Source organism: Microcebus murinus, chromosome 10 (genome assembly GCF_040939455.1).
Source record: "Microcebus murinus isolate Inina chromosome 10, M.murinus_Inina_mat1.0, whole genome shotgun sequence".
NCBI classification, from domain to species: Eukaryota; Metazoa; Chordata; class Mammalia; order Primates; family Cheirogaleidae; genus Microcebus; species Microcebus murinus.
The window spans coordinates 70,301,375-70,325,266 of record NC_134113.1 but is presented as its reverse complement, the minus strand read 5'-3'; the positions used below and the strand labels follow the sequence as shown (position 1 = coordinate 70,325,266).

At 34.8% G+C, this 23,892-nt stretch overlaps 1 protein-coding gene across 3 annotated transcripts in view; it reads left to right on the top strand.

Annotated features, from left to right (window-relative positions):
* The window catches only part of SAXO6 (stabilizer of axonemal microtubules 6), a 29,821-nt gene extending 6,290 nt beyond the window's left edge, over positions 1-23,531 (top strand). For 2 of the 3 annotated variants that reach the window (XM_012782420.3, XM_012782419.3), the window contains exons 4-15: positions 105-239; positions 2,478-2,645; positions 3,726-3,829; positions 3,911-4,010; positions 8,717-8,746; positions 9,203-9,378; positions 11,103-11,393; positions 12,172-12,284; positions 12,691-12,800; positions 19,415-19,667; positions 21,365-21,424; positions 22,723-23,531. In XM_012782420.3, the coding sequence (XP_012637874.2) occupies positions 105-239; positions 2,478-2,645; positions 3,726-3,829; positions 3,911-4,010; positions 8,717-8,746; positions 9,203-9,378; positions 11,103-11,393; positions 12,172-12,284; positions 12,691-12,800; positions 19,415-19,667; positions 21,365-21,424; positions 22,723-22,835 (1,653 nt within the window). In that variant the 3' untranslated portion in view covers positions 22,836-23,531. The remainder of the gene's footprint in view (positions 1-104; positions 240-2,477; positions 2,646-3,725; positions 3,830-3,910; positions 4,011-8,716; positions 8,747-9,202; positions 9,379-11,102; positions 11,394-12,171; positions 12,285-12,690; positions 12,801-19,414; positions 19,668-21,364; positions 21,425-22,722) is intronic. The other variant, XM_012782421.3, reaches the window with a different exon arrangement.
* The last annotated feature ends 361 nt before the right edge of the window (positions 23,532-23,892 follow it).

The window sequence follows — 23,892 nt, the reverse complement described above, 5'->3', positions numbered from 1 at the left end:
TTTGGTAAGAGGGTAGATTTCATGTTGTGTGTTTTTTACCACTATTAAAGTTTAAATAGAAATTTGTAATGGCTTTGAGTAGATTTTCTTTTTTCCCCTAACAGTTGGATAGAATTCTACGTAAAAAAGCTGGATTGACTGTTGTTCCTTCACAAAATGCCTTGAGAAATTCTGAATATCAAAGGCAGTTTGTTTGGAAGACCCCTAATGAAACTGCTCCAGTTTTTGCAGCAAATCAGGTAGTTTAATGAGTATAATATGTTTCTTAGTATCATCATCTGATCTAGTGATGTAGATTTACATAGAATTAAGAGCTGAAAGAAATTAGATATTAAGTAGGACTGGAGAGGTAAGTTCTAGAAAACTGAAAATGAGTTTTGCTAAAATCATCCTATTACTTATGATTTATAGTAGTAATATTATGCTGTCCTAGGCTACTGATGATCATTGTTGCCAGATCCATCACATATACTAAATATGAGACAGGGTAATGAAAACTTGGGGAACTGGTAAGTTTTTGCATGCTATAAGATTTTTTCATATATTAAAAAGATCATTTAAATTGGTTTTATTCTAAAACATTGTGTTTAGTTGACTAATGCATGTTTTCTGTCTTTTAAGAAAGGTATAACTACTTTGGATATTTTAATAAATACAAAATATGTTGAAAGTAACACATGTATAATTTTGTCTTTATACCAGATGAACAGTAATAGGAATTATCAGCTTAACTATATTTATAAAATTCAAAAGCTATAATGATGTGATATGAGATTTCATTGTGCTCTTGCACAATTTTAGAATTGAGCTACTGTTGCTAATAAATACTCTGTTGTTTTACTACCATCCTCTGGACAGTGCTTAGAATTTTAACTCTTCATTTATGTTCTTAACAATACTTCCAGGCCTAGGTAGAAAATACCTACACTTAGAATATCTCCAGAGGCCTATGACAGTTTAGTCTTATTTTTCTCGGCCTTTGTGTTTTTATTTATAAACACACACGCACACATATCCTCACATTCATTTTCTCCTGTACTTTAACATTCACTTGTATGCTTTATGTACCCCTAAGAACTGAGAGGATAATTAGATTCAGCAAGACAATAATATCTGTCATCTTACATTACAATAAAAATACCTGTGATCCTACAAATTATGCCAGCTTTAGGCTTAACTACTGTTCAGTTTTTAAGATAATTTGGAAATTTATATAACATTTTAAAAACTTAGGAAGTAACATAAAGTGATATGTACCCTTTATTAACCTAGTAAATAGGATCAGTACCTCTGCTTGCTCATAGATGTTCTTAGATAGTAAGTGTACCTAAAAATTACAACCTGAAAATTGTGATTGTTCAGTTTTTGGAAAGTATTTGACTTTTAAGGTAGAGCTGATTCAAATCAAAGCTTTATTGTCAACTTTTACATGTCAGTAAAAGCATTGTGTAGAAATGTTACTTTTATAGGATTGAAAGTACAATGTGAAATAAATCACTAGCAATATTTTCACAAGTAGTTTCATTGCTGTTATTAGTGAGGATTTCAAAGAAATTTTTGGAAGCAAATGCTCTTTGTTCAAAGCATATCAATTTCAGGGTCTGTAGATGGAAGAGCTCTGAGACAGCTTTCTATGCTGGAACCTCTAAAGGAGCTGTTCAGTTCTATTTTGTCAGACACCTGTTTTCTGAAAGGATGTCTTTCATTAATATGTGAAAAAGTCAGAACAGTTTTTGTTAGGAAAGTCCTTGAGGTTTTATTTGTTTGGATTTGATCTATATGAGGATGTACTGTTTGGCATTATAAAGCAATAATATATCTTATTTGAGCTCCCTATCTTTTCTTTCCTTGTAATCATTGATAATGTCCCATAAAATAGAAACCATACTGTGATATATTAAGGATAAAAGGAAACATTTTAAAATAGAAATGTAGTAATTGACAGAAATTTTTCCTTGTGTTAAAAATGCTAAAAATAAGCAAAGGAAAGAAAACTAAACAAATTGAACATATAGGGTATTAAAAATGTTAAGAATTTCCTATTGTTTCAGGAAGAAAGAAAATTTATGTCAAGGAGAGAAAAAAACCTGTAGAACTGACAACAAAGTTGCCCTAATAGAGCTAATGTCTATATTCATGCTATGAAACTATATGCCTATTTTACACTCGTCCCATTAACAAACTGAAGGGAGGAAATATGAGGACCTCTAGAGATAAAAGTTCCAACACAATAATGGTTAATTATTTATTTTGGTGTGTTATTTTGATTATAGTAACTATTATTGTAAACATAATGAGTAGAGAAAGTTGACCTTTGTATGTTAGACATGTGAAGTGGAATTACGAATAATCATATATAATTTTACTATTTTTGTGTCCTGTAATTCAACTTTATATATGTTTTCTTAAGGAAATTGAAGAACCAAGTTCTCCATATTTAGCCAACAAAACTAAACTAAAATAATTTTTGTTTTAAGGTTTTCCACAATAAAAGCAAATTTGTTCCACAATTCAAAGGTAACTCAATCATTCACGAAACTGAATACAAAAGAAATTTCAAGGGCTTATCTCCAGTGAAAGAACCGAAATTAAGAAATAATCTGAGTGAAAACAGAAATCTTGAAACAGTATCTCCAGAAAAAAAGGTATTCATTAATTCTTAACCTTAAACAAAACAAAATCCCCATGATTTTAGACTACATTTTCTTTTACTTACTACCATCTGAGATCTTTTTTTTAGCTAGTTTATTAATTTGTTTGTTCATCAAATGTCCATTGAACCACCTACTAGGATAAGGAAGCCTGGGATAGGTACCCAGAATGTAAGGCCAACACACACAGTAAACCCCAAGAAGCTCTTGGGCTATTTATATAAATAAATAAATAAAGTAATACAGTATGAACACCTTAACAATAGAGCAGGTAAGTCTATGTCTAACATCAAATGATTGGCCTTGTAGTAATGTGAGCTCCAGGGGTAAGAGTGTAGTGATAGAAATACTCTAGGTAGTAGAATTTTAACACACACATATGCACCTGTATTTTAAACCCAAGTTTTAGCATGACATTATAGCAAGTATAATTCACATGACTTACCTTAGGATATACAAACAACTGCTTCTCTGTGAAATTTTAGCCATTTAAGTTGCAATATGAGGCTCAAATCATTGTAAATTGCAGGTAAATGGGGTATAAATACTAGTTTTGAATCTCCTGAAATGTTGATACTTGATACTTTGTGGGTCCTAAAAATAGAAAGCATATGACTAAAAATAAATTGACAGTTATATATAAATGCATATATTGGACTTATGAAATTCTTGGGGAGAAAAACAGTTGCTAAGTTATTCAGTAAAGCAGTGTGGTAACTTATCAGGATTTTATGGATGTTTAATTACCATAACATAATTACATGCAAATTTAGACTATCAAGAGCAAATGTTAAGATCACTGTTCAGTTTGTAGTAACATTGTTTGTTTAGATGCATATTTGTTAATTTTAAAATTTTCTTTTTTAGCCAAGGTTCTAAAATCTTTATTGTCAGAAAATGAAAGTCTATCCTGAGCTATACTTCAAAAAAACTTGGTTTCTTGTGATTTTTGTTATCTTTAATAGTTAAAGCTTCTAAAAATAGAAATGTAATACAATATCCACATCTAACTTTTTAAAATCTGTTTTCATTTTAATGTATATTTTAAGCATAAAACACTTATTTCCATTTTAGTGTAATAAAACAGACGATCCTTTAAAATTAGAAGCAGAGATGGAATTAAAAGACTCAAACCAGCCTAAAAAGAAGCTTACTTCTTGGAAACATCAAAGGCTTGGGTATGTATTTTAATAGGAAAATATCATGGTATTTAGATGATTGACATGATGAAATATTTACTTTCATTTCATTTCTATTAGGAAGGTGAATTCTGAATATAGAGCAAAATTTCTGAGCCCAGCTCAATATTTATATAAAGCTGGAGTTTGGACACGTGTGAAGGAAAACATGCCAAATCAGGTGAGTGTACATAAGCTCAATGAGCCCACGTTTTCTTTCAGCCTGTGTAACAATTTAATTTTACAATGAGTTTCATGTAGTAATAGAGACTACAATTTAAAGAAGTATGATACAATAATGGCACTAAAAGTATCAAGAACTTAAAGTTGTATATATTAGGAATAAGTTATAAGTGTGTTTATTTTTTATGCTACTGGTTCCTTAGAGATTAATATTATTATTAAAGTCTTTAAAGTTAAAAATTTCTTATAATCAAACATCTGATTGTGTTAATAAACTTGATTTATAGAATTGTAGCTGTAGGTTTGATTTATGACATCCAGACCTCTCCTTTTTCATGACTATTTTCAAGATTAGATAATTTGTCTGATAGTGGCATCTGCTGTCAGTGCACACTCTTGCAGTCTTCAAGCAAAAGAAAGGTATAGCCTGCGCTGTTAGAGGTTTGAGTTACAGTGTTGGGGTGCCCTGACGTATGGGAGAAGCCCTGGGGATCTAAAGATAGGTTTGAGGAAAAGGGTAATTAATTGTAGAGCTGAGAAGTGCTACTTTAGTCTAACTTATAGTCAAAGGACAAACAATGAAACGTTTTTGGTTTTATTGTATAATCAGCAACTTGTAAACCATATTTGATAGTTTTTTTCCTTTTCTGTGAGAATGAGCTAAATTAAAACATTTCTGTTTAAATTAGACATTGGTAAACATCCCACTTCCCCATCATTGTAAACAGAGGGATAATCTGGAGAGGGAATGAATCTTTTATTTAGCCCAGTACTTAAAACCATGTCTGCCGATTACATGTAATCAGCCTCTGGGGGAAAGTGCTAGTGTTTTGAGGCGCTGGTTCTTGGAGCTGGCACCTCCCAGACATATGTCCTGACGATGCTGTGCTCTGCCTGTTGTTTCGGGTTACTCAATTCCTTCTATCATGGCTGCTCTTGGTGCTTTCTATTTCTGTTTGAGCATAGCTCAAACAGGCAGTATCAAAGACAAAGCTCGAAGCTATCCCAGGTATTATCTGAGGATTTCACCCTCGTGAAATCTAGTTAAAATTGTGAGCATCAAAAGCAGCCATGATGGAAGAAAGTACTCAAATCCGCTAAACTCCTGAGCAGTTTATGGCTATCCCAGATCTTGGCCAGGCACTCCCTGTCTATAGAGTTGGATGGGAAGTGAGGAAACGGCAGGGCAGAGGCAGGACACAGAGCATGGCCAGCACCAGCCTCTGGCCTGTTGCATGTAGGCACTTCACTAGGTTGAGGTCAGGAGAAACTTTTACTGTTTTGGAAAGAATATCTTTTCTTCTCTGAGACTTCTTTAAGATGCATTTAGGCCTCAGATCTAAACTTTTGATGGATTGAGAGGATTGTTAAATCTGAAGTCACACAGTATGGTGAAATTCCTTCTCTTGCCTTAATGGAAGAAAATGTTGCTAATTTGAGATCTGTTTTGTCAGGGTTTCCCATTATGATATCTTGGTAACATGACTTTTTTGATTTCTTAATTGCTATATTGGTGGTAGTAAATATTTAAATTAGTGGTATATTGATAGTTTGCCTTAAATACTTTGGACAAAATCATTCAATAATTAAATTGGAGTTAGAAAGAATAAGAATGTTTAGCTAAGAAGTCAGTGATCACTGATAACAGTTTTAGTTGACCAGATTCTAGACATTTAATATGGACCATATTTTACTTAAATCTCGTTGAAGGCATTTACTATATGTGGCTGATTATGAGGTGCTTAAATATAAGGTACAATACTCCTTCCTTTTCCTACTGCTAACATTTCTTGAAGGAGTTCACACTCTTCAAATACACTTTGACATCAGTGACTTTGTTATTAGAAAATTAACTCACTTTTTGATCACATTACAGTTTTCTAGTCTACATATCATTTTCCTTTCTTTCTATGTTGTTTGAGATACTGTACTTTTTGAATCTGTTGGGTATTTTATCCTAAGTTCCAAATACCTCTCATAACATGAGGGTGATTATATTTGTCAAGTGGTTGCATATTTGTCATCTCCATTACATAAACATTTGCACTGTTGCTTTATCACTTTTTAAAGTCCTTGCTTAAAGGACTTTTTAAATAATAGTTAACGATTGCAATTTTTAGATCCCATCCTCAGAATAACTACTGAATCTGTGTTGTACTTCCCCCCTTTGTTTGTTAGGTAATCTTTTAATAATCCAAACTACATTGGTTGAGGTAATTTATTCCAGTGTGTCTTCCCAAAATAGGACTGTGTTTCAAGATAAAGTCTCACATTTAAGAGATATCCTGTAATTTGACAGACATTGTAAAGACTGGGTATAAAGTGATTCCTCATTTTGGGGGGATGATTTTTAGGTAAAAAAGAGTTTTTACTTTTATCTCTAGTTTTCTGAGTTTGATTTTTATCTCTAGTTTTCTGAGTTTGATTTTTTTTGTGTGAGTTTTAAACAATTTAGTTGAATTCTTAATTTAGGAAAAGAAATTCAGAAATGAAAACATTCTACTTACAATGTTTATATCATATAATCTGATGGCATTACTTGGCCCAGAAAGATGTATGTGTGTTGTTTGAGTTGGGAATGGTTTATTCCTGTCCTTTTCAGTGGCATCTGGTTATTGGCTATAGGGATTGTTGTTAATATTGAGTTCACACCATTGATTTTTTTCTGTTTCTAGTAGAACATATTAATTTGGGAAATGTCAACCTCCTAATTTTTTATCTTAGTTTAGGATTATAGAAATTTAAAATTATTTGTAAAACACAACATTAGCATTAAGATTATTAACAAAGATTGCTGATAAAGTAAATCTAAAGCATTTAGTTATAAATGTCAGCAACAAATAAAACTGAATAAACTAAAGTTTATAGAATTTCTGTGAAGTATCTCCTCACCCGTTTTCCTAAATAAAATTGATACTAAATAAAACTAGATAACTGTGTACATGGAGGACATATTGGTCCATTCTCTCATTCATCAAACATGGGTAGAATGCAGCCTCCTATCCTACTCCTTCCCACTCTACTTAACACATAGTGCAGGCTTGATAGGACCCCCATTTGAACTACTACAACTTATTCTACATTTGTTTACCAACACCAATATTATGATAATTTGTATGCAGGTCAACCTCCCCTATTAGACTATGAGTTCATTGAGTGCAGGGAGTTTTTTGCTTATCTTTGCCGTCGTATCTAGCTCAGGCCTACCGCTTAGTCCATACTCAGGACAGGTTGTATACTCTATGCTTATGTGCCACATTTTGCCTCACCTCAGGAGTTCATAGCTTAATGGAGGTGAAGGATGTGAGCAGTTAATTCCAGTAGAACAGAATAAGTATTAATGGGGATGTGCACAAAGGACTTTGAGAACACAGAGGAGGAAGTGATGGTCAAGGCATGCAGATTTTATCATCTAGGTGATGGAGTGGCCATGAAACATTTGAACATGGGACACTCATTAGAAATAAAATCTAGAGTACATCAAGGCACTTTATAACAAGGTTTTTGTGCCTTCACAATACCCTGGTTAGAAGTTCAACAAACCTAATTCATGTGCCTCAGTTCTACCTGTTAAATGCAAAAACCACTGCTAGCAATTTTATTTAAAGTTATAGGAGTTGATAGAAATGATAAATGAATAGCTTGATTTTTTTTTTTCTTGGTAGTGAAGAAAACAATATTTTGAATTATCCTTTAGGAATTTTTTTCAGGTTTGGTTCGTTGGAGCCATAGGACTCTGCTGGGATTATATGGTTTCCTATGCCATAATAGGTGCTATCTTTTACTTTGGATAATTCCCTAGAGATGTATTAATAACACTTTCATCTCTTTGCATTCAAAATAGCATGTTGTTAAGGAGCTGAGCAATATATTTCTCCAGTTGCTTCTGCATTGCCAAGTTTCATTATTTGCTTTTATTGCCTTTAAGTGAAAGGAAAACACTTCCAGCAGACAGTATCCTGATATTCTTTTAATGTTGATATTCTGTCTTTGTGATAAAAAATTATAGTTTTTCTATATAAAGATTTAAAATAGAATTTTAAGGGAAAAGCTTCAACTTAATTTTTTTAATACATGTGTGGAATTGTATTTAGAGAAACCAGCAGGTGGCAGTATGATGTATAAAATGAAAGGGTTTCAAATAGGTTAAAAGACTCCTTTTTATATGAAAATATGTTATTTGCATACTAGGGAATTCAAATCACTATAATGGTTGATTAGAACATTTTTTGTATCCTGTCACTTTGTTGAAGATATTTAAAATATTTTGTGGGAGTACTTTCTTTAATTATATTTTTAGTACATTTTTTAAAAGTTGAGCTTTTGCTGATTCCAAGGGAATGTTGAGGAATTTGGAGAGGGAAGCCCCATAATTCTCTTGGTGGGTGCTTCTATAGTAGTAGCAGCTGTGTATAGAAATGGGAAATCATATAAGTACCCATCCAGAGGTGGGGAAATAGGAATAGTAATTAGGTGTCACATCGTGGACAGGATCCCAGTCCTGTAAGAATGTGGCTACTTTTCAAGGTAATATTAAGATATCTTGGTTACTGAATTAAATACTATGAAAAATACTAAGAAATATTGATTGACAAGTTTGGTATATATTTAGAAGGGGGAATAATGAAGTATTTCATTGATTTCCATTAATATTCATTTATGGCATTAACCTGTCATTAAGTGTGTTTCTGTATTCCTCCCTAGGGTTCTCTAAATGCCATGTGGTATGCGGAGGTTGGTTGCTTTTGAGTTTTTAAAAACTGTAATAATGTATAGAGTACTTTCGTAATTTTAGTTGGAATAAAAAGTAGGTGTCATTATTTTTCTTAGCTGCTACAAATTTTTCCCTGCTTTGCTGGTCTGAAATAAAATAACTGCATCATGCTTTAGCTTGATTGTTTTAATTTCTGCTTAAGTGCACTTAGTCTGATGACCATTTGTGGCTATTTTTGCTTTCCTTTTTCCTTGGTCTCTATCTCTCTCTCTATATATATATATGTATTTTACTTTTATTTTATCATATTATGGGGATACAGATATTGTTAGGGTTACATATATTGCCCCTGCCAATCCTCCCCCCATCCCCCAAGTCTCTGTCTATATTTGTGCAATGTTTTTGTTATGCTGCTTGGTGATATTTATTTGTAAAGGAGGATTTACAATAATATATGCTTGAATTCTCCTGCACAGGTTAAAGAACTGAGAGAGAAGGCTGAGTTTTATAGGAAACGAGTTCAGGGAACACATTTTTCTCGGGACCATCTGAATCAGATTGTGTCTGATAGCAACTGCTGTTGGGATGTCTCCTCGACAACAAGCTCAGAAAAAACCATTAGTAGCAACATCAGAGCATTAGATCTTGCTGGGTGAGATATTCTTTGTGGATGTTTGTAAAAAAGTATGTTGTAGCTTATGTAGATCATAGAATGACATAGGAAAATGACCTGACTACTCAAAATTTGCCTCCTAGTCAAATGGAGCTGTGTCAGCCATTTATTTCATTATTTGTAGTTTATTTTCTGTGAAAAATAAAGCAATATATACTTTATGTATTTGTGTATAAATAATACATAATGTAAATCTGGAAGACTGGATTTTATAATATTCTTTGTTACCTATAGGAAAGTAGGGATGATTATGTGGTAGATATAAAAGGATTTTAGGCCGGGCGCTGTGGCTCACGCCTGTAATCCTAGCTCTTGGGAGGCCGAGGCGGGCGGATTGCTCAAGGTCAGGAGTTCAAAACCAGCCTGAGCAAGAGCGAGACCCCGTCTCTACTATAAATAGAAAGAAATTAATTGGCCAACTGATATATATATAAAAAAATTAGCCGGGCATGGTGGCGCATGCCTGTAGTCCCAGCTACCTGGGAGGCTGAGGCAGTAGGATCACTCGAGCCCAGGAGTTTGAGGTTGCTGTGAGCTAGGCTGACGCCACGGCACTCACTCTAGCCTGGACAACAAAGCGAGACTCTGTCTCAAAAAAAAAAAAATAAAAAAAAAAAATAAAAGGATTTTAAAAAGTTAAAAAAATCAACAACAATAATAAAAACTCAGACTATAAGCTATTAGTACTTATCCATTATCATTTATTAATGGCTTTTATGACTGATACAGAGCTCGGCCCCTCTTGGGTTTTAAAGTGATTTAACTATTTGTAAGAGAAATAGTACATTGATTTGTACCAAATAAAATAGTGTTTAGTTGTGACAGTATATTAATTTGGTCATGCATACCAAATCTATAAATTCTAATTATTTGACATCTGATTTAAAAAGTTCATTACAAATCTTTTCTTTAATAATGTGTTGAAAAGACAAATCTAAAGTATCAAATTTGAATTAGTTTCTTTGATCACAAATACACTTGAGTTTTTGCACCAACCTTAAGTAACTGAACAAGTTCTGTCCTAGTTTATGTGTGTAAGTGCCAGTTTAGGGGCTAAGTATGACTTTTGTCAGCAAAGGTACAGGCACGTATGATGTGAGGATAGGAGTAAGAGAAGATAAATAAATTATATTTTGGGATATTTTAATAGAAACTTCAGATTGTAACTTTCATTTGTTATATTATAAAATGAACTCTCAATTGATTTCTTTCCTCATTCCCTGGGCAAGGCGGTATCTGTGGAAAATACATGTAGTTGTGAACCATGGAAGGAAATGATGGACTTACTACAATTAGTATAAACTAGAAAATGCAAACTACTCAAATTTAAAATAAAACTTAGGCGGGGCACAGTGGCTCATGTCTGTAATCCTAGCACTCTGTGAGGCCTAGGCGGGTAGATCGCTCAAGGTCAGGAGTTCGAGACCAGCCTGAGCAAGAGCAAGACCCCGTCTCTACTAAAAATAGAAAGAAATTATCTGGACAACTAAAATATATATATAGAAAAAATTAGGGGGGCATGGTGGCACATGCCTGTAGTCCCAGCTACTCGGAAGCCTGAGGCAGTAGGATCGCTTGAGCCCAAGAATTTGAGGTTGCTGTTAGCTAGGCTGACACCATGGCACTCTAGCTGGGACAACAGAGCCAGACTCTGTCTCAAAAAAAAAAAAAATAAATAAAGTAAAACTTATTTTGTCATGTAGAGATACTACAAGCCATAAGACTTTGCAGAAATTTCCTTCTACAAAACTAGAAGAAAAAAGACATACTTTGGAAGAAGAGCATCGGAAAACTACTATGGAGAAATCAGGTGCTCCCACTGTACCTGTTAGAAGGCGGCTGGCCTGGGATGCAGAGAACACCAGTGAAGACCTACAGAAACAGCCCAGAGCAGAAGAGGAGAAGGAGGATGGGAAAAGGGACAAGCAGACATGTATAGGAGAGCTTGAGAAGTTGGACGTACATGAGCAGTCCAAGGCAGACAAGATAGAAGGGTGAGAATTTTAAATTACTCAGTGTAGAGAAACACTGTTGTACATGGTTAATATGTATTTTGTTTTGTCTCCAAGTATAGTGGTTTACACTTTTGCTTTTATGACTAATAAAGAACAGATTTTATTTCAGTGCCACAAAGTAGGCACTGCTGTATGGTTTATAATTTGATTCACTTAGGTATTTGAGTCATCACTAATTGGTAATTGAACGCTAGAACACTGGCTGGGCTACTTTGGAAGTAGTTAGGATTATTTTTATGTCCTGTAATTATGATTTGCCAGATTTGCAAATGTTTCGGGAAGAATGACTTTGTTTGCGTTTAATGAAAAAACACTGGTGTTCTTTAATATCAGATGATTCTACCAAAAAAGAAAGGAAAGAATGTTTTGTAATATTTTTTTAAAAAGTGATTTCTGAAAATAGCTAATTCTTTTCTATATATGCAAACTTCTGTAGGGAGTGGTTCTTCCCTACCATTGATAGTGGTGCTTTTTGTCTAAAGACCAAATCCCTTATTCAATCATGGGTGTTACAGCTGGTATTGAACTTGGGCCCTGAGTTGCCGCCAGAATTCTCTGCTGTGGTGTTGCTGACTTGCAGTGATCTTCCTCCTCTTCTAGTGTTCAGTCACTCTTAACTACATGTGGATGTGGTTGTTTTTTTCCAGAAGCAAAATCCTTATAAGTTTTATACTTTATTATTGCACAGTGATGGCAAAGTATTTTTGATCACAGATTCTGGAAGAAATGCTTCATAATAGATTGTTTCAATTTGTAGGTCGGAGTCTTCTTCTGTTTCCTCAGGAAAAGGAGGCAGGCTTCCTACTCCAAAGCTGAGAGAACTTGGTGGAATCCAGAGGACTCATCATGATCTTACTACTCCAGCTGTTGGTAATAGGCAAACACTGTGCAGTTCTTATTTAATCTGCTTTTTCTACATAACAGTTTAGTTTAATTGAAACTGATATGGTCTGGCATAGTGGTTCATGCCTGTAATCCCAGTGCTTTGGGAGGCTGAGGCAGGAGGATCACTTGAGGACAGGAGTTTGAGACCAACCTGGGCAACTAGCAAAAACCCCATCTCTACAAAAAAATAAAAAAAATTAACCAGACACGGTGGCTTGTGCCTGTAGTCCCAGCTACTTAGAAGACTAAGGCAGGAGGATCGCTTGAGCCCAGGAATTGAAGGCTGCAGTAAGATGTGATTGGAGTCACTGTACTTCAGCCTAGGTGACAGAGTGAGACCCTGTCTCTAAAAAAGAAAAAAAAATCGCTGTCATCTTCTGCATTTTTCCAGGTGGTGCTGTTTTAGTGTCTCCATCTAAGGTAAAACCTCCAGCCCCAGAACAGAGGAAAAGAATGTACTCTCAGGATTGTTTAGAAACTTCAAAGAATGATTTTACTAAGGTAAATATTTATATTTTGGGAAAAAAGCATCTTTTATGGAATTGATTATTTTAGTCACATGTAATGAATGAATGATATGTTTAAGTTTTAGAAAGTTCTGGCTATCATATGTGGAGATGATACTATTAACCTGCTTTTAGTAAGACAGAATGCTTGAATTTTTTTTTTTCTTCTGGTAGTGGCATTGCATTTGTGTGATATACTTTCAAATCTTGTCAGTAGTGACTTAACAGGAAGAGAGAGAAGAAGGACAGTACTATTTATTGAGCATCTACTGTGGGGTGGTTCTATTCCAACTGTGTTCCAGGCACTGTTTTAGCACTGGAGATATAGAAGAAAATAAAACAGACAAAAGTCATGGCCATCACTGAACTTATATTGTAGTGGAGGAGAGAGAGACAGTAAACAAGGTAACTAGGTAAAATCCGTTGTATTTTAGGTAGTGATGAGTACCAAGGAGGAAAATAAAGCAGGGGAAGTGACTAGGAAATGGCCAAGGAAGTCCTCACTGGGTAGCATTTGAGCAGAATCTGAAAGAGGTGAGGGGTTGATCCATATGCATATCTGGGAAGGCATTCTAGGTAAAGAGAAGAGCAGATAGAAAGTCCCTGAGGTTAGCGGGTACCTGATTCCTTGAGGAACAGCCACGGAGGTCAGTGTAGCTGACCTGAAACTGAAAGAGAGAGAAGTATGGATGATGAGTTCAGAGACATAATGGGGTGCTAACTTGTACAAGGCTTTGTAAATCATAGCAATGACTTTAAATTTTATTCTGAATGAGGTGGGAAACCATTGGAAGGGCATAGGAGTAACAGGTCTTAGGTTTTTCAGAGGTTATTCTGGCCACTGTGTTGAGAATGGACAGTAGGGAAGCAAGAGCAGGGGGCCTGAAACCCATCAGGAGTCAGTTACACTATTTAGGCAAGAGGTGATGGTCTTTGGATCGTGATGGTAGCAGTGAAGGTCATGTAAGAGTGCGATTCTGGATCTACATTGACAGTGTAGTTGACAAGATTTGTTGATGGATAAGATAGAGAATCAAGGATGACTCAAGATTTTTGGCCTGAGCAATAAGGATGAAGTTGCCATTTAACTGAGATGGGGAAGCCAGTGTGAGGAAAAGGATTGTGAGGGAAGACCAAGAGTTCTGTTTTGGAAATGTTAAATTTGAGAAGCTTATTAGACATGTGAGAAGGGAGTTGACTATATGGGTTTGGAGTGTAGAGGAAAAGTTGGGCTGCAGATATAGATTTGAGGCTCTTTAGAATATAGGTGGGGCAAGTATTTAAAGTATTGAGACTGGAAGAGATCTTCAAGGGAGAGGCTACAGACAGACAAGAGAAGGTGTGGACATGGATAAGCCATAGTTTTTTATTATTGGAAAGTGGAGGAATAATCAGCAAAGGAGACTGAAGGGGAAAAGCCAGTGAGATGGTGAGACACAGGAGACTGTGTTGTTTTGGAGGTGTCAAGGCTACTGATGGGGGTCAGTAAGGTATGGAATCTGATTATTGGATTTAGCAACCTGATGGCCGTTGGTGACCCTGACGAAGGGCAGCTTTGGTGGAAGGGAGGGGCAAAAGCCTAAGTGCAGGTGGGTTTAAGAAAAGAGAGAGAGGAATTGGAAACCACCATCACAGACAATTCTTTAAAGCATTTTTGTTTTTGCTTTTTTTCTTGAGAAGGGAAGCAGAGTAATGCAATGGTAGTTGGGAGGAGTGAGATCAAGATGGAAGACATAATAGCATGTTTGTATGTCAACAAAATTTTGGAGAGAGAAAAAAGATGATGCAGGAGCGAAGGGAAAGTTGTTGGAAAGATGCTCGTGAGTTGGAGAAAGAGCTTAGCATCTGGTGGAGACATGGAAGGGTCCTTAGACACTGACAGTTTCTTCATTGTCACAAGTGGGCACTGCTGATGAATCTAGGAAGATGTGGGGCTTTTGGAAAGCCTCTTCTGATTGCTTCTCGCTGAAGTATGAAAAAGATCCTTGCTGAGGATGAGGCTGGGAAGAAAATGTTGGAGGTTTGAGGAAAGAGAAGGGGGCACAAAATAGTCTTCTCAGAGAGTGGGAGTTGAGTGGGTCAGGGAAATGTGGAAGATTGCAGGACTATGTTAAGGGGCCACTAGGCCCCTTAGGTTACAAAGTTGATATAAGACTAGTCAAAATGGTTGTATGTTTGGTTGCAGAGGTGCAGGATAGATAGAGAGCTGGATTTAACTGAGGTTTTAGTTTGTCAGAGTAAGACAAAGTGAGAAAGAGAGTAAGGGAGTTAGGGTATATGTGAGGAAGTGATTATGATTGGCCATGGAAGTTGAGATGATTTGAGGGGGACACTAGGTCTTGAGAAGGTAAGGTACAAAGGTGATAAGATTGATGGATGGCAAGTCTTGAGAACTAAAGGCTTGTTGGAATTGTAGTACCTGTGGAAATTCGTTTTAAAGTTAGGTGTAGTGGTCAGAAATTGAGATTATTGAGTGGTTACCAGTAATGACAAGGCTTAGCGGCATATAGTCACGGGTGTAAGTGGTTGAAGTAGAACAGATAACATTCATAGAAGAGGTTGAAAATCTATGAGAGATTTTCCTCATGGCTGTTCATGAATTCCAGAGTACACAGTGGGAGTTTTCAAGGATTGGGGACAGGTAGGAGATGAGATCAGAATGGCCCCCCACCTCTTAGTTCCCAGGGCTTAGAACAAAATCTAGCTCATAATAGGTAACATGTTGAATGGATGCTTTTGGAATGACAGAATATCTAAAGCAGGGGTCCTCAAACTTTTTAAACAGGGGGCCAGTTCACTGTCCCTCAGACCATTGGAGAGTACGCACTGTGGGCCCAGGATAAGTCGGCTGCTAAGCAGGACAGGCAGTGGCGGCAAAAACACCCGGAGGGCCAGATAAATGTGCTAGGCGGCCTGTATGTGGCCCACAGGTCGTAGTTTGAGGACGCCTAATCTAAAGCATTTCCTGATGTTTTTTCAAAGGAATAATTAGGAATGCCGTCAGAGGACTGATTAGAATCAAATTTGGAATCTCTATTGCCCACATAGAGTGTTCTGCCCTGCACAAGAGTCCAGGCTGCCACCTAGAAGGTGTGAACTTCTAGGTAACTGTACACACAGGGCTGACTCAGCCAAAATGAGTGACCCTAATTCATATTTGCAGCTGGATTTTTATGTATTATTTTCATTTACTCTGGAATTAATTTATTGAATAATCTAAATAGAGTAATACTGTCCTTTAACGTTTTAATGCCAATCTCTTCCTCATTGTGCACACAATACAGCTGTAACATTTTAATTACAAACTCTTCTAAAATAAGCAGGTTTCATGTTGACTTGATTGGAAATCCCTCCGTGTGAATTTTTTGCCACCAGCACCAGCAGGGGCTATCCTAGGAGCTAGATTTGGTTATTTCTGATTGTCTACTCCTTGGTTACTGGTAGGCAGAGGAGTCATTAAACTCGATATATATAAGCAGTTTTTTCCCCTTTATTTTCTTATAAAAGCATTCATAAGAAATTACATTACTATTACATGTAAAATTAGACCCATAAGTCATTCAGTTTTGAATAAATTATTAGTATCTCACGAAACTTTGGACTTCTCATGATATTGGTTTTATCATCGAAAGAGCATTTTCAGATCTTAAAATTATATTAAAAACCTGAGCATGTATTAGTGCACGTCATTCATTCAGCAAATTTACCCACATGCTAAATGCTGTAGCTGTGATAGTTATTAAAAATAGACATGGGACATGACCTTATGGAACCTGTAGTCTGGTGAGGGAGATACACATTAATCAATCACACCAAAAAAAGTAAAATTAAAACTAATAAGGGTTTCAAAGTAACAGTACATAGTGCTATTCTGGAAGGAATCCGCCTAATCATGGAGATCAGGAAGCTTCTTGAAAGTCTATGATGCTTCTTAGAAGATGCCACGGGATTGAACTGAGATAAAGAGGAAGAGGAAGCATTAACCAGATAAAAATAGTGGTGAGGAGGAACAAAGCATGTGCCAAGATCAGGTAGAGAGAAAGAACATAGGGTTTTAGGAAACAAAGACAAGTATAGTGTGATAAGGAGCATGGTGCAACATGAGGCTGGAAAAGAGAGCAACATTGAGAATTTCTATCATTATCTCAAGAGCAATGGGAAGCCATTGAAATAGTTCAAATATGGGGGTGTTGTGATTTATGTTTTGCAAAATCTCTCCGGTTGCCATAGAAGGCAGGAGTAGAATGTGGATATCCTTAAAAGTCTGTTGTGGCAGTCCAGATAGGAGATGTTGATAGCTTGGATGAAGGAAGGTGGGCACAGATAGAAGTGAATAAAACTAAAGAATTGCGTAAGGGGAATGATGTCAAGGCATGGTGCTGGGTTGGATAATAGGGGGTGAGAGACAGGGAGGAGACACTGTGGATGACTTTTAAGTTTCTGTCCAACAAGATTGTGGAGGTGCCATGCACTGAGAGAACTCTAGATGAGGACCCTCTTTGGAAGGGAGTATCAGGAGGTTTGTTTCATTCATTCAACAGTATTAATGAGATCTTAAAATGAGCCAGGTACTGGTCTAGGATTTAGGGATTCATTGATAATCAAGCCAAAACCTTTGCTCTCATGGAGCTTATATTTTCACTGGGAGAAATAGACATTTTTAAAAAGATAATTCTAAGTAGTAGTAAGTGCTGTAAATTAATAAAACTGCAGATGACCTCCAAGGGATAGGTAAGGCAGTTTTAGTTTGGGTCATCAGGACCTCTGAGGAGGTGACATTTTAGCTAAGACCTAACTAACAAGGGAGGTACCCATGCAGAGATCTGGGGCAGAGGTGGTTTTCCAGGTAGAAAGAACAGCAAGTGTAAGTTCAACAGCAAGTTTTAGAGAGTGTAAAGGCCCATGTGGCTGGAGCCAAGAGAGGGAGAAGGAGAGTACAGGAAATGGAGTTGGAAAGGGAGGCTGGGTAAGGAGTCTGGATCTTATTCTAAGGGCACTGGGAAGCCCTTGGAAGATCTGAAGGAACAAAGCAAATAGGATCTAACTAACAAGGTAAATCACTGTGGCTGCTCAGTTCTCCACTGAGAACTGTTGTATGCAGGGCAGAATGGAAACAGCGAGACTTACTGAGTGTTTGAAACTTTTGACTCATAAACAGATGACAAAAGCCTGAGAAACCCCTGTGTTAAAAGTATTTTATAGGTTTCATTTGGGTCTTTTTAGCAAGGGTAAGACCAATTTGACAGAGATCCCAAAATTTGTTAATATATGTAGGAAAAGAAAAAAATAATCAAAAGAAAAATTTGTCTTTGGAATTATTTCTTTTGTACTGGTACTCATTTAAAAAGAGAAGCAAGTATGAGATTTGTGGTTTTATGTTAGATCTTGATTTAAAATATGTTAATTAGTTGAGACCAACCACCTCAGACCATCTTCACTTTGAAGCAGTATGCTCTATAATCACAGAAAATGATACCTAAGTTTAGAAAGCAGTGTTTTTAATGTTGCATTGATAGATTTAAAGATAAGGAAGACAATTACAAGGAATAATCAGGGGAAGTTTGGAACTATATTTGATTTTACTGGTTTGCATTCTTTTAAAAAGTAAAATTGTCAGGAACTTTTAGGATAGTGATACACTGTCATTGTGGAAAACAGAAAATACTGACAATACTGAAAAAGAAAATAAATGATCTCACATCTATTGTTCAGAGACATCTACTGTTAAATTTTTGAGATATGTAGGTATATGTGTATGTTAATGTATTATTTCATACTACAGATTTCATGATCTTTCTTACATAGCATTCTATTGTGAATATATTTCCACATCATTACTATCATTTATAATCTTTAATGGAAACATATACTATCTATAGTTATACCATGTTGTTTTAAACCAGATACTTATTGTTAAAACCCAATTTTTTATCCAGATTCCTATTATTTCTTAGTTTTATTTTGAAAAAATACTGTAAAGAAATCTATCCTTTAGCTACATTTTAATTTATGATGTTGTTGTTATTTTTGTGTAAATACTCCTCAATATTATTGTGTGGTCAAAGAACACAAAATTTTAAGGCTTTTGCTATGTTTTACCAGCCCCCTAGAAAGGTTGTCCTCCCAACAACAGTCTGTATGAGATTGCCAATTTTTCCACATCCTTGCCAGCTCTGGGTATTATTGTGTTTTTTTTAAATTAATTTTTGCATTTTGGTAAGTGAAAAAGTATTACCTTGGTGCTTTTATTTTATAATTATTTTATTACTAGGTAGAATAATTTATATAGTATATGAATTGTTTATTCATATCCTTTTTCTACTTTTTAACTAGTTTTTTTCTTATTAGTTTAAAATAAATATTTAAGTAGCAATGATAATAATTCATTGTCGGTCATCTAATTGTATATTTTCCCTAACTTTGTCATTTTTCTTTTAATTTTTAAATGTATACATATTTTGTTTTCGATAGTCAAATCTGTTTATATTGTATCTTCCCCACATATAGGTTACATAAAATTTCCCCATTTCTCCTTCTGCTTTTCACATGTAAATGTTTGGTTTATTTGTGTATGTATGTACATTTGTATGCTTTTTTTAAATCATTTAGAAAGAAAGTCGTGCTATATCTCTACTGACTTCTCCAGCTGCTGGTATAAAAACAATTGATCCCTTGCCTTTGCGGGAAGATTCTGAAGCCAATATCCCCAAATTGGCTGAGGCAACTCTTCCAGTTTCAAAAATTCCAGAATATCCAACAAACACCCCTGGACAGCCACCTTCTCCACCCCATGTGCCATCCTACTGGCATCCCTTTCGTCGAATTCAGGGCTCTCTGAGAGATCCAGAATTTCAGCACAATGGTAATTATTTTGGTTTTAATTTTTTGTCTTTTAAAATGAAAGTGTTATGCTGATAGGCACAAAGACTATAGCTATATACTAAATATTAATAAATTACTTAGTATTTTTAGTTAATGTGATAGATTTCTTTAAATAGGAAGGATCTCTCTTTGGGATACTCAATTGTGCTGCAACCTAAGTTCACTTTCTGCTTTTATGCATGTGTGTGGAGTCTCTCAGGCACTTTCCCCTTCACATATAGGCAACCCACTAGATGCTGGCAGTACCTTTTTTCCAGTACACCAAAAATGTCCCCAAATGTTGTCACATGTTGCTTGGGTATAGAATTCAAGGTCAGGAATGATTTTCCTCTAGTTTTATTAGGCATTTCTCAGCTCCTTTATAGCTTCCATGATTAATGTTGAGAAGTCTGATGCTGTTTTTATTCTGGATCTTTTGTATGTGATGTTTTCTTTCTGACAGCATTTGGATCTTCTCTTCACACCTACTGTTCTGAAATTTCAGAATGATATCCCTCAAGAGGGGGTCACTTTTCATTCATTTTGCTGGTACTTCTGTCAACTTTTTCAATCTGGAAAATTATCACTTCTGGGAAATTTTATTGAATTATTCAATCAATTTCCCCTCCATTTTCTGTTTCCTCTTTCTGGTACTCCTGTTATTCAGACATTGAACATGATTTCTGTCTTTTTAATTTGAAAGGATTATTACTAATTTTCATCTTCTACCTCTTCTGTTGGTTTTGTTAAAAAGATTTTTGCTGCAATATTTTTAACTTCCAGGTTTTTTTTTAACACTGTATACTGCTTTTATATAGCACCCCATAGTGTATTTTTTTAACACTGCATACTGCTTTTATATAGCACCCCATTCTTATTTCATGGATGGAATATCTCTTTGAGGAGATAAATGATATCTATAACAGCCCTGCTCTGAAAATGGTGTTTTTGCCCTCAGTGGAAGCTGGTGTCCTTCAGTCAGAATAGCTCTGGTAAATCTTAAGAGATAAAACTTCCATTCCTCTTTTGTAAAAGAGGCAGTTATTCAAATGTGCAAATTTAAGGAAGAATCTGGTGGTCTATTTTGTAAAAAGATTTCAGCCAGTTTCCTAGTTCAGTCTTTACCTTCGTGTCAACTTTCAGTGGCACTTGGTACTCCAAACTCTGAGCCATGATGGAAACAAATTGGTTGCTTCTTGGTTCCACTCTTCTGCTGCCTTAGAATTCAGCTTGCTTTGGTGTAATTATGCACTCACTGCCCTTCCATTTGCTTTCCTCTTTTCAAAAATTTCCCTGGTGTTTTTCTTGCCTTCTATTTGTCCTATGAGTTTATGTCATTGTTGTAAATGAGTTTATGTCCTATGAGTTTAATGTCATTTTGTATGTCATTTATGGTTGAATCTACCAACTCTAATCAGAAGCCTACTACATTTCTGTAAAGTTAGACTAGATCATTATTAATATTGAAAAGGATTTTAGGAAGTTATCCCTAGTTTATATACTTGCTAAGTACATTATAAATTAATGAATGACCCTTAAATAGTCATTTCTATTGATATAAAATTAATGAATAGTCATTTCTATTGATATAAAATTAATGAAATTTCTGACAGCTTACTTTTATTAATGGGTTAGCATAATTAAGATAGGCTGTTTGGTAGCTTTGAAAGATAATTTCTTCTGCCTTTTTTTTTTAAGTGGGAAAAATGAGGATGAATGATTTCCAGTTACCTCAGCAAGAAGCCTTTAATGATGAAGGTATTTCAATAGTCATATAACATAAAAGTTTGAATTCTATTATATGATAGTTTATAACAGTATAATGACCTTATATTTGATTAGCACTTTGTAGTTTATGAAGTACTTCTACAGATGTTTTTTCGTTAGATCCTTGAAACCCTGTGAGGGGGTTGAAATTATCCTCATTATACAAATGAGTAAACTGGGACCTGAAGTGGTGAGGAGTCTTTTTTAGACAGACAGATGATAAGTGATTGTACCTAGGTCAGTACTGCTTCTGTTTTTAACCACCCTGTCTAGCTCGGGGCTCAGGAATTTGGCCTAGCATTACATCTGTCATTTTTTTCACGTCTGTATACTTTTTTCAATTCTCAAAAAAAATATATCATTAGGGAAAATGGACTTTTTTCTCCTGTGTAGTTTTATTCTGACAAATTAATTTTCTTCTAATAGTGGCAGGAGGAATTTTTCTTGATGTGAATAGTTCTTGATGTGAATAATTGAAATCACTATTTTAATTCATTCTTAGAAATATGAAACTATTGAATTTATAAATATTGAATTAGAAAGTAAATTTGAATTTAATATTTTATGTATTAGAAGTTCACATACATTAAAAGTTTTCTCTCCTGTTAGCAAATGTAGGACTTTTCATCAGAATTCAGTGAGCTGGAAATGAAGTCGTTATGTTTTGAAATGGAAATATCTGGCAACTTTGAATCTAGTTCTGTTTTCTTTTTAATGGAAGATAAAAGTTGATAAATAACCTTGGAATAGATTATTAGGTTAGATAGATCCCTCATTTTGCTTATTCAGAATGAGGAATTTCGGTAGTAATGAAGGGGTAGCACATTAAAGTCAAACACTGTTTCTACATTTAGTGAGATTATTTCAGAAACGTGATGGCAATACCATGTTAAGATATGGCATTTGGCTTTTAAAAAGTTTAGAAAAGCTTTTTACTCAGAGCAGCTGTGCTTTTTAAAGTGGGAAAAAACAGTATTATGATTATGATGAATTGTTTCAAATAATACTGAAATTGTAGGCTGTGTGTTTAATGACATGATGTGATTTTAGAAAGAAATTCTCATTTAACATTAAAATATTTGATTTCTATGTATGATAAACTTGGAAAACTGTGAGCTATTAAGAAAATGTTAATATCTTACATTTTAATAGATTACATTTTTCTGACCCACCATGGATATTACAAAGCTCGATACTTTTAAATTTTTGTTATATGAAACAAATAATAATAATTTTTGTTTAACAGATATTTTTGCCCTGAATATAATCTTGGGATTCTTTCATTGCAGATGAGGACAGATTATCTGAGATTTCTGCTCGCTCAGCAGCATCTAGTCTTCAGGCTTTTCAAACTCTGGCACGAGCTAAGAAAAGGAAGGAGAATTTCTGGGGTAAAACATAAACCCAGTTGAGTTGCTTGTTTATAGGGAACAATTGACATAATTTTTCTTTATTGCTTACTATGTTTGTTTGAATTTTTTTCCTGACATTCCCTACTTAAAAAGAAATATTTGATTTTCAGTACTCAATTCAATTTACTTGGAAATTTTTAACACAGGCTTATACAAATTTAACTTTTAAAGAATTCTTTTTATGTCTGTCTCAAAGTACAAAGACCTAGATTATGGAGTTCTTCACATGTTATAACTTTTGTATTAGGTGCCATGAATAGAATTTTGCCCATCCAGAGAATATTCTAAGAAGATAAAGTGAAGTAAAAATTAAAATCCCTGTTTGAAGTATGTAGTCCCCTAAGATTGGTTATATGTATCTTTATAATTATAGATGTCACAAAATGAATTTGTTTTTCCTTTAACTTTTGCTGTAGTGTTTTTTATTTGGTTCCTTCCCTATGTGGTTGCAATGTTATTTAATATAATTATACTTTAAAAATACCAGCTGTATATATATTTCTTATTTATGTAACAAAGTTTGCTGAGAGATATGTATATTTTTGATCTTTATGTGTACTCTATTTGTATAAGGACTTTGGCTTACATTTGAATAATGTCTGGATTTTGAAAAATTATTTGTATAATGGATGATTAAAACTTTGTAGACATTTTGAAATAAAAATTGATCAAGTGTGTTTGGCCTCTCCAGAAAGTTATTACATGGAACAAATAATTATCTTTTAGAATAATTCTACTCATAACAGGTTAATCAAGTGTTATATACTTCTTTTGCAGCTGTCAGAATGCCATGAAGCTGAGTCTCTGACATTTTTGCACAAATGTAGGGCAAAAAAAGAATTTCCCAGGCAGACCCATTTTAACAAATTTTACACAGATTTTTTGACTGTACTTCATAGGATAGTCTTACTCTTTATCTTGTAAATCATGGTAAATATAAGTTTCTAAAAAATATGAATTCCATAAAATATTATATCAAATATAATAAGTATTGAAGATAAAATATACAGAATATTCATACTTGTTGATTAGAAAACAAGTGAACAA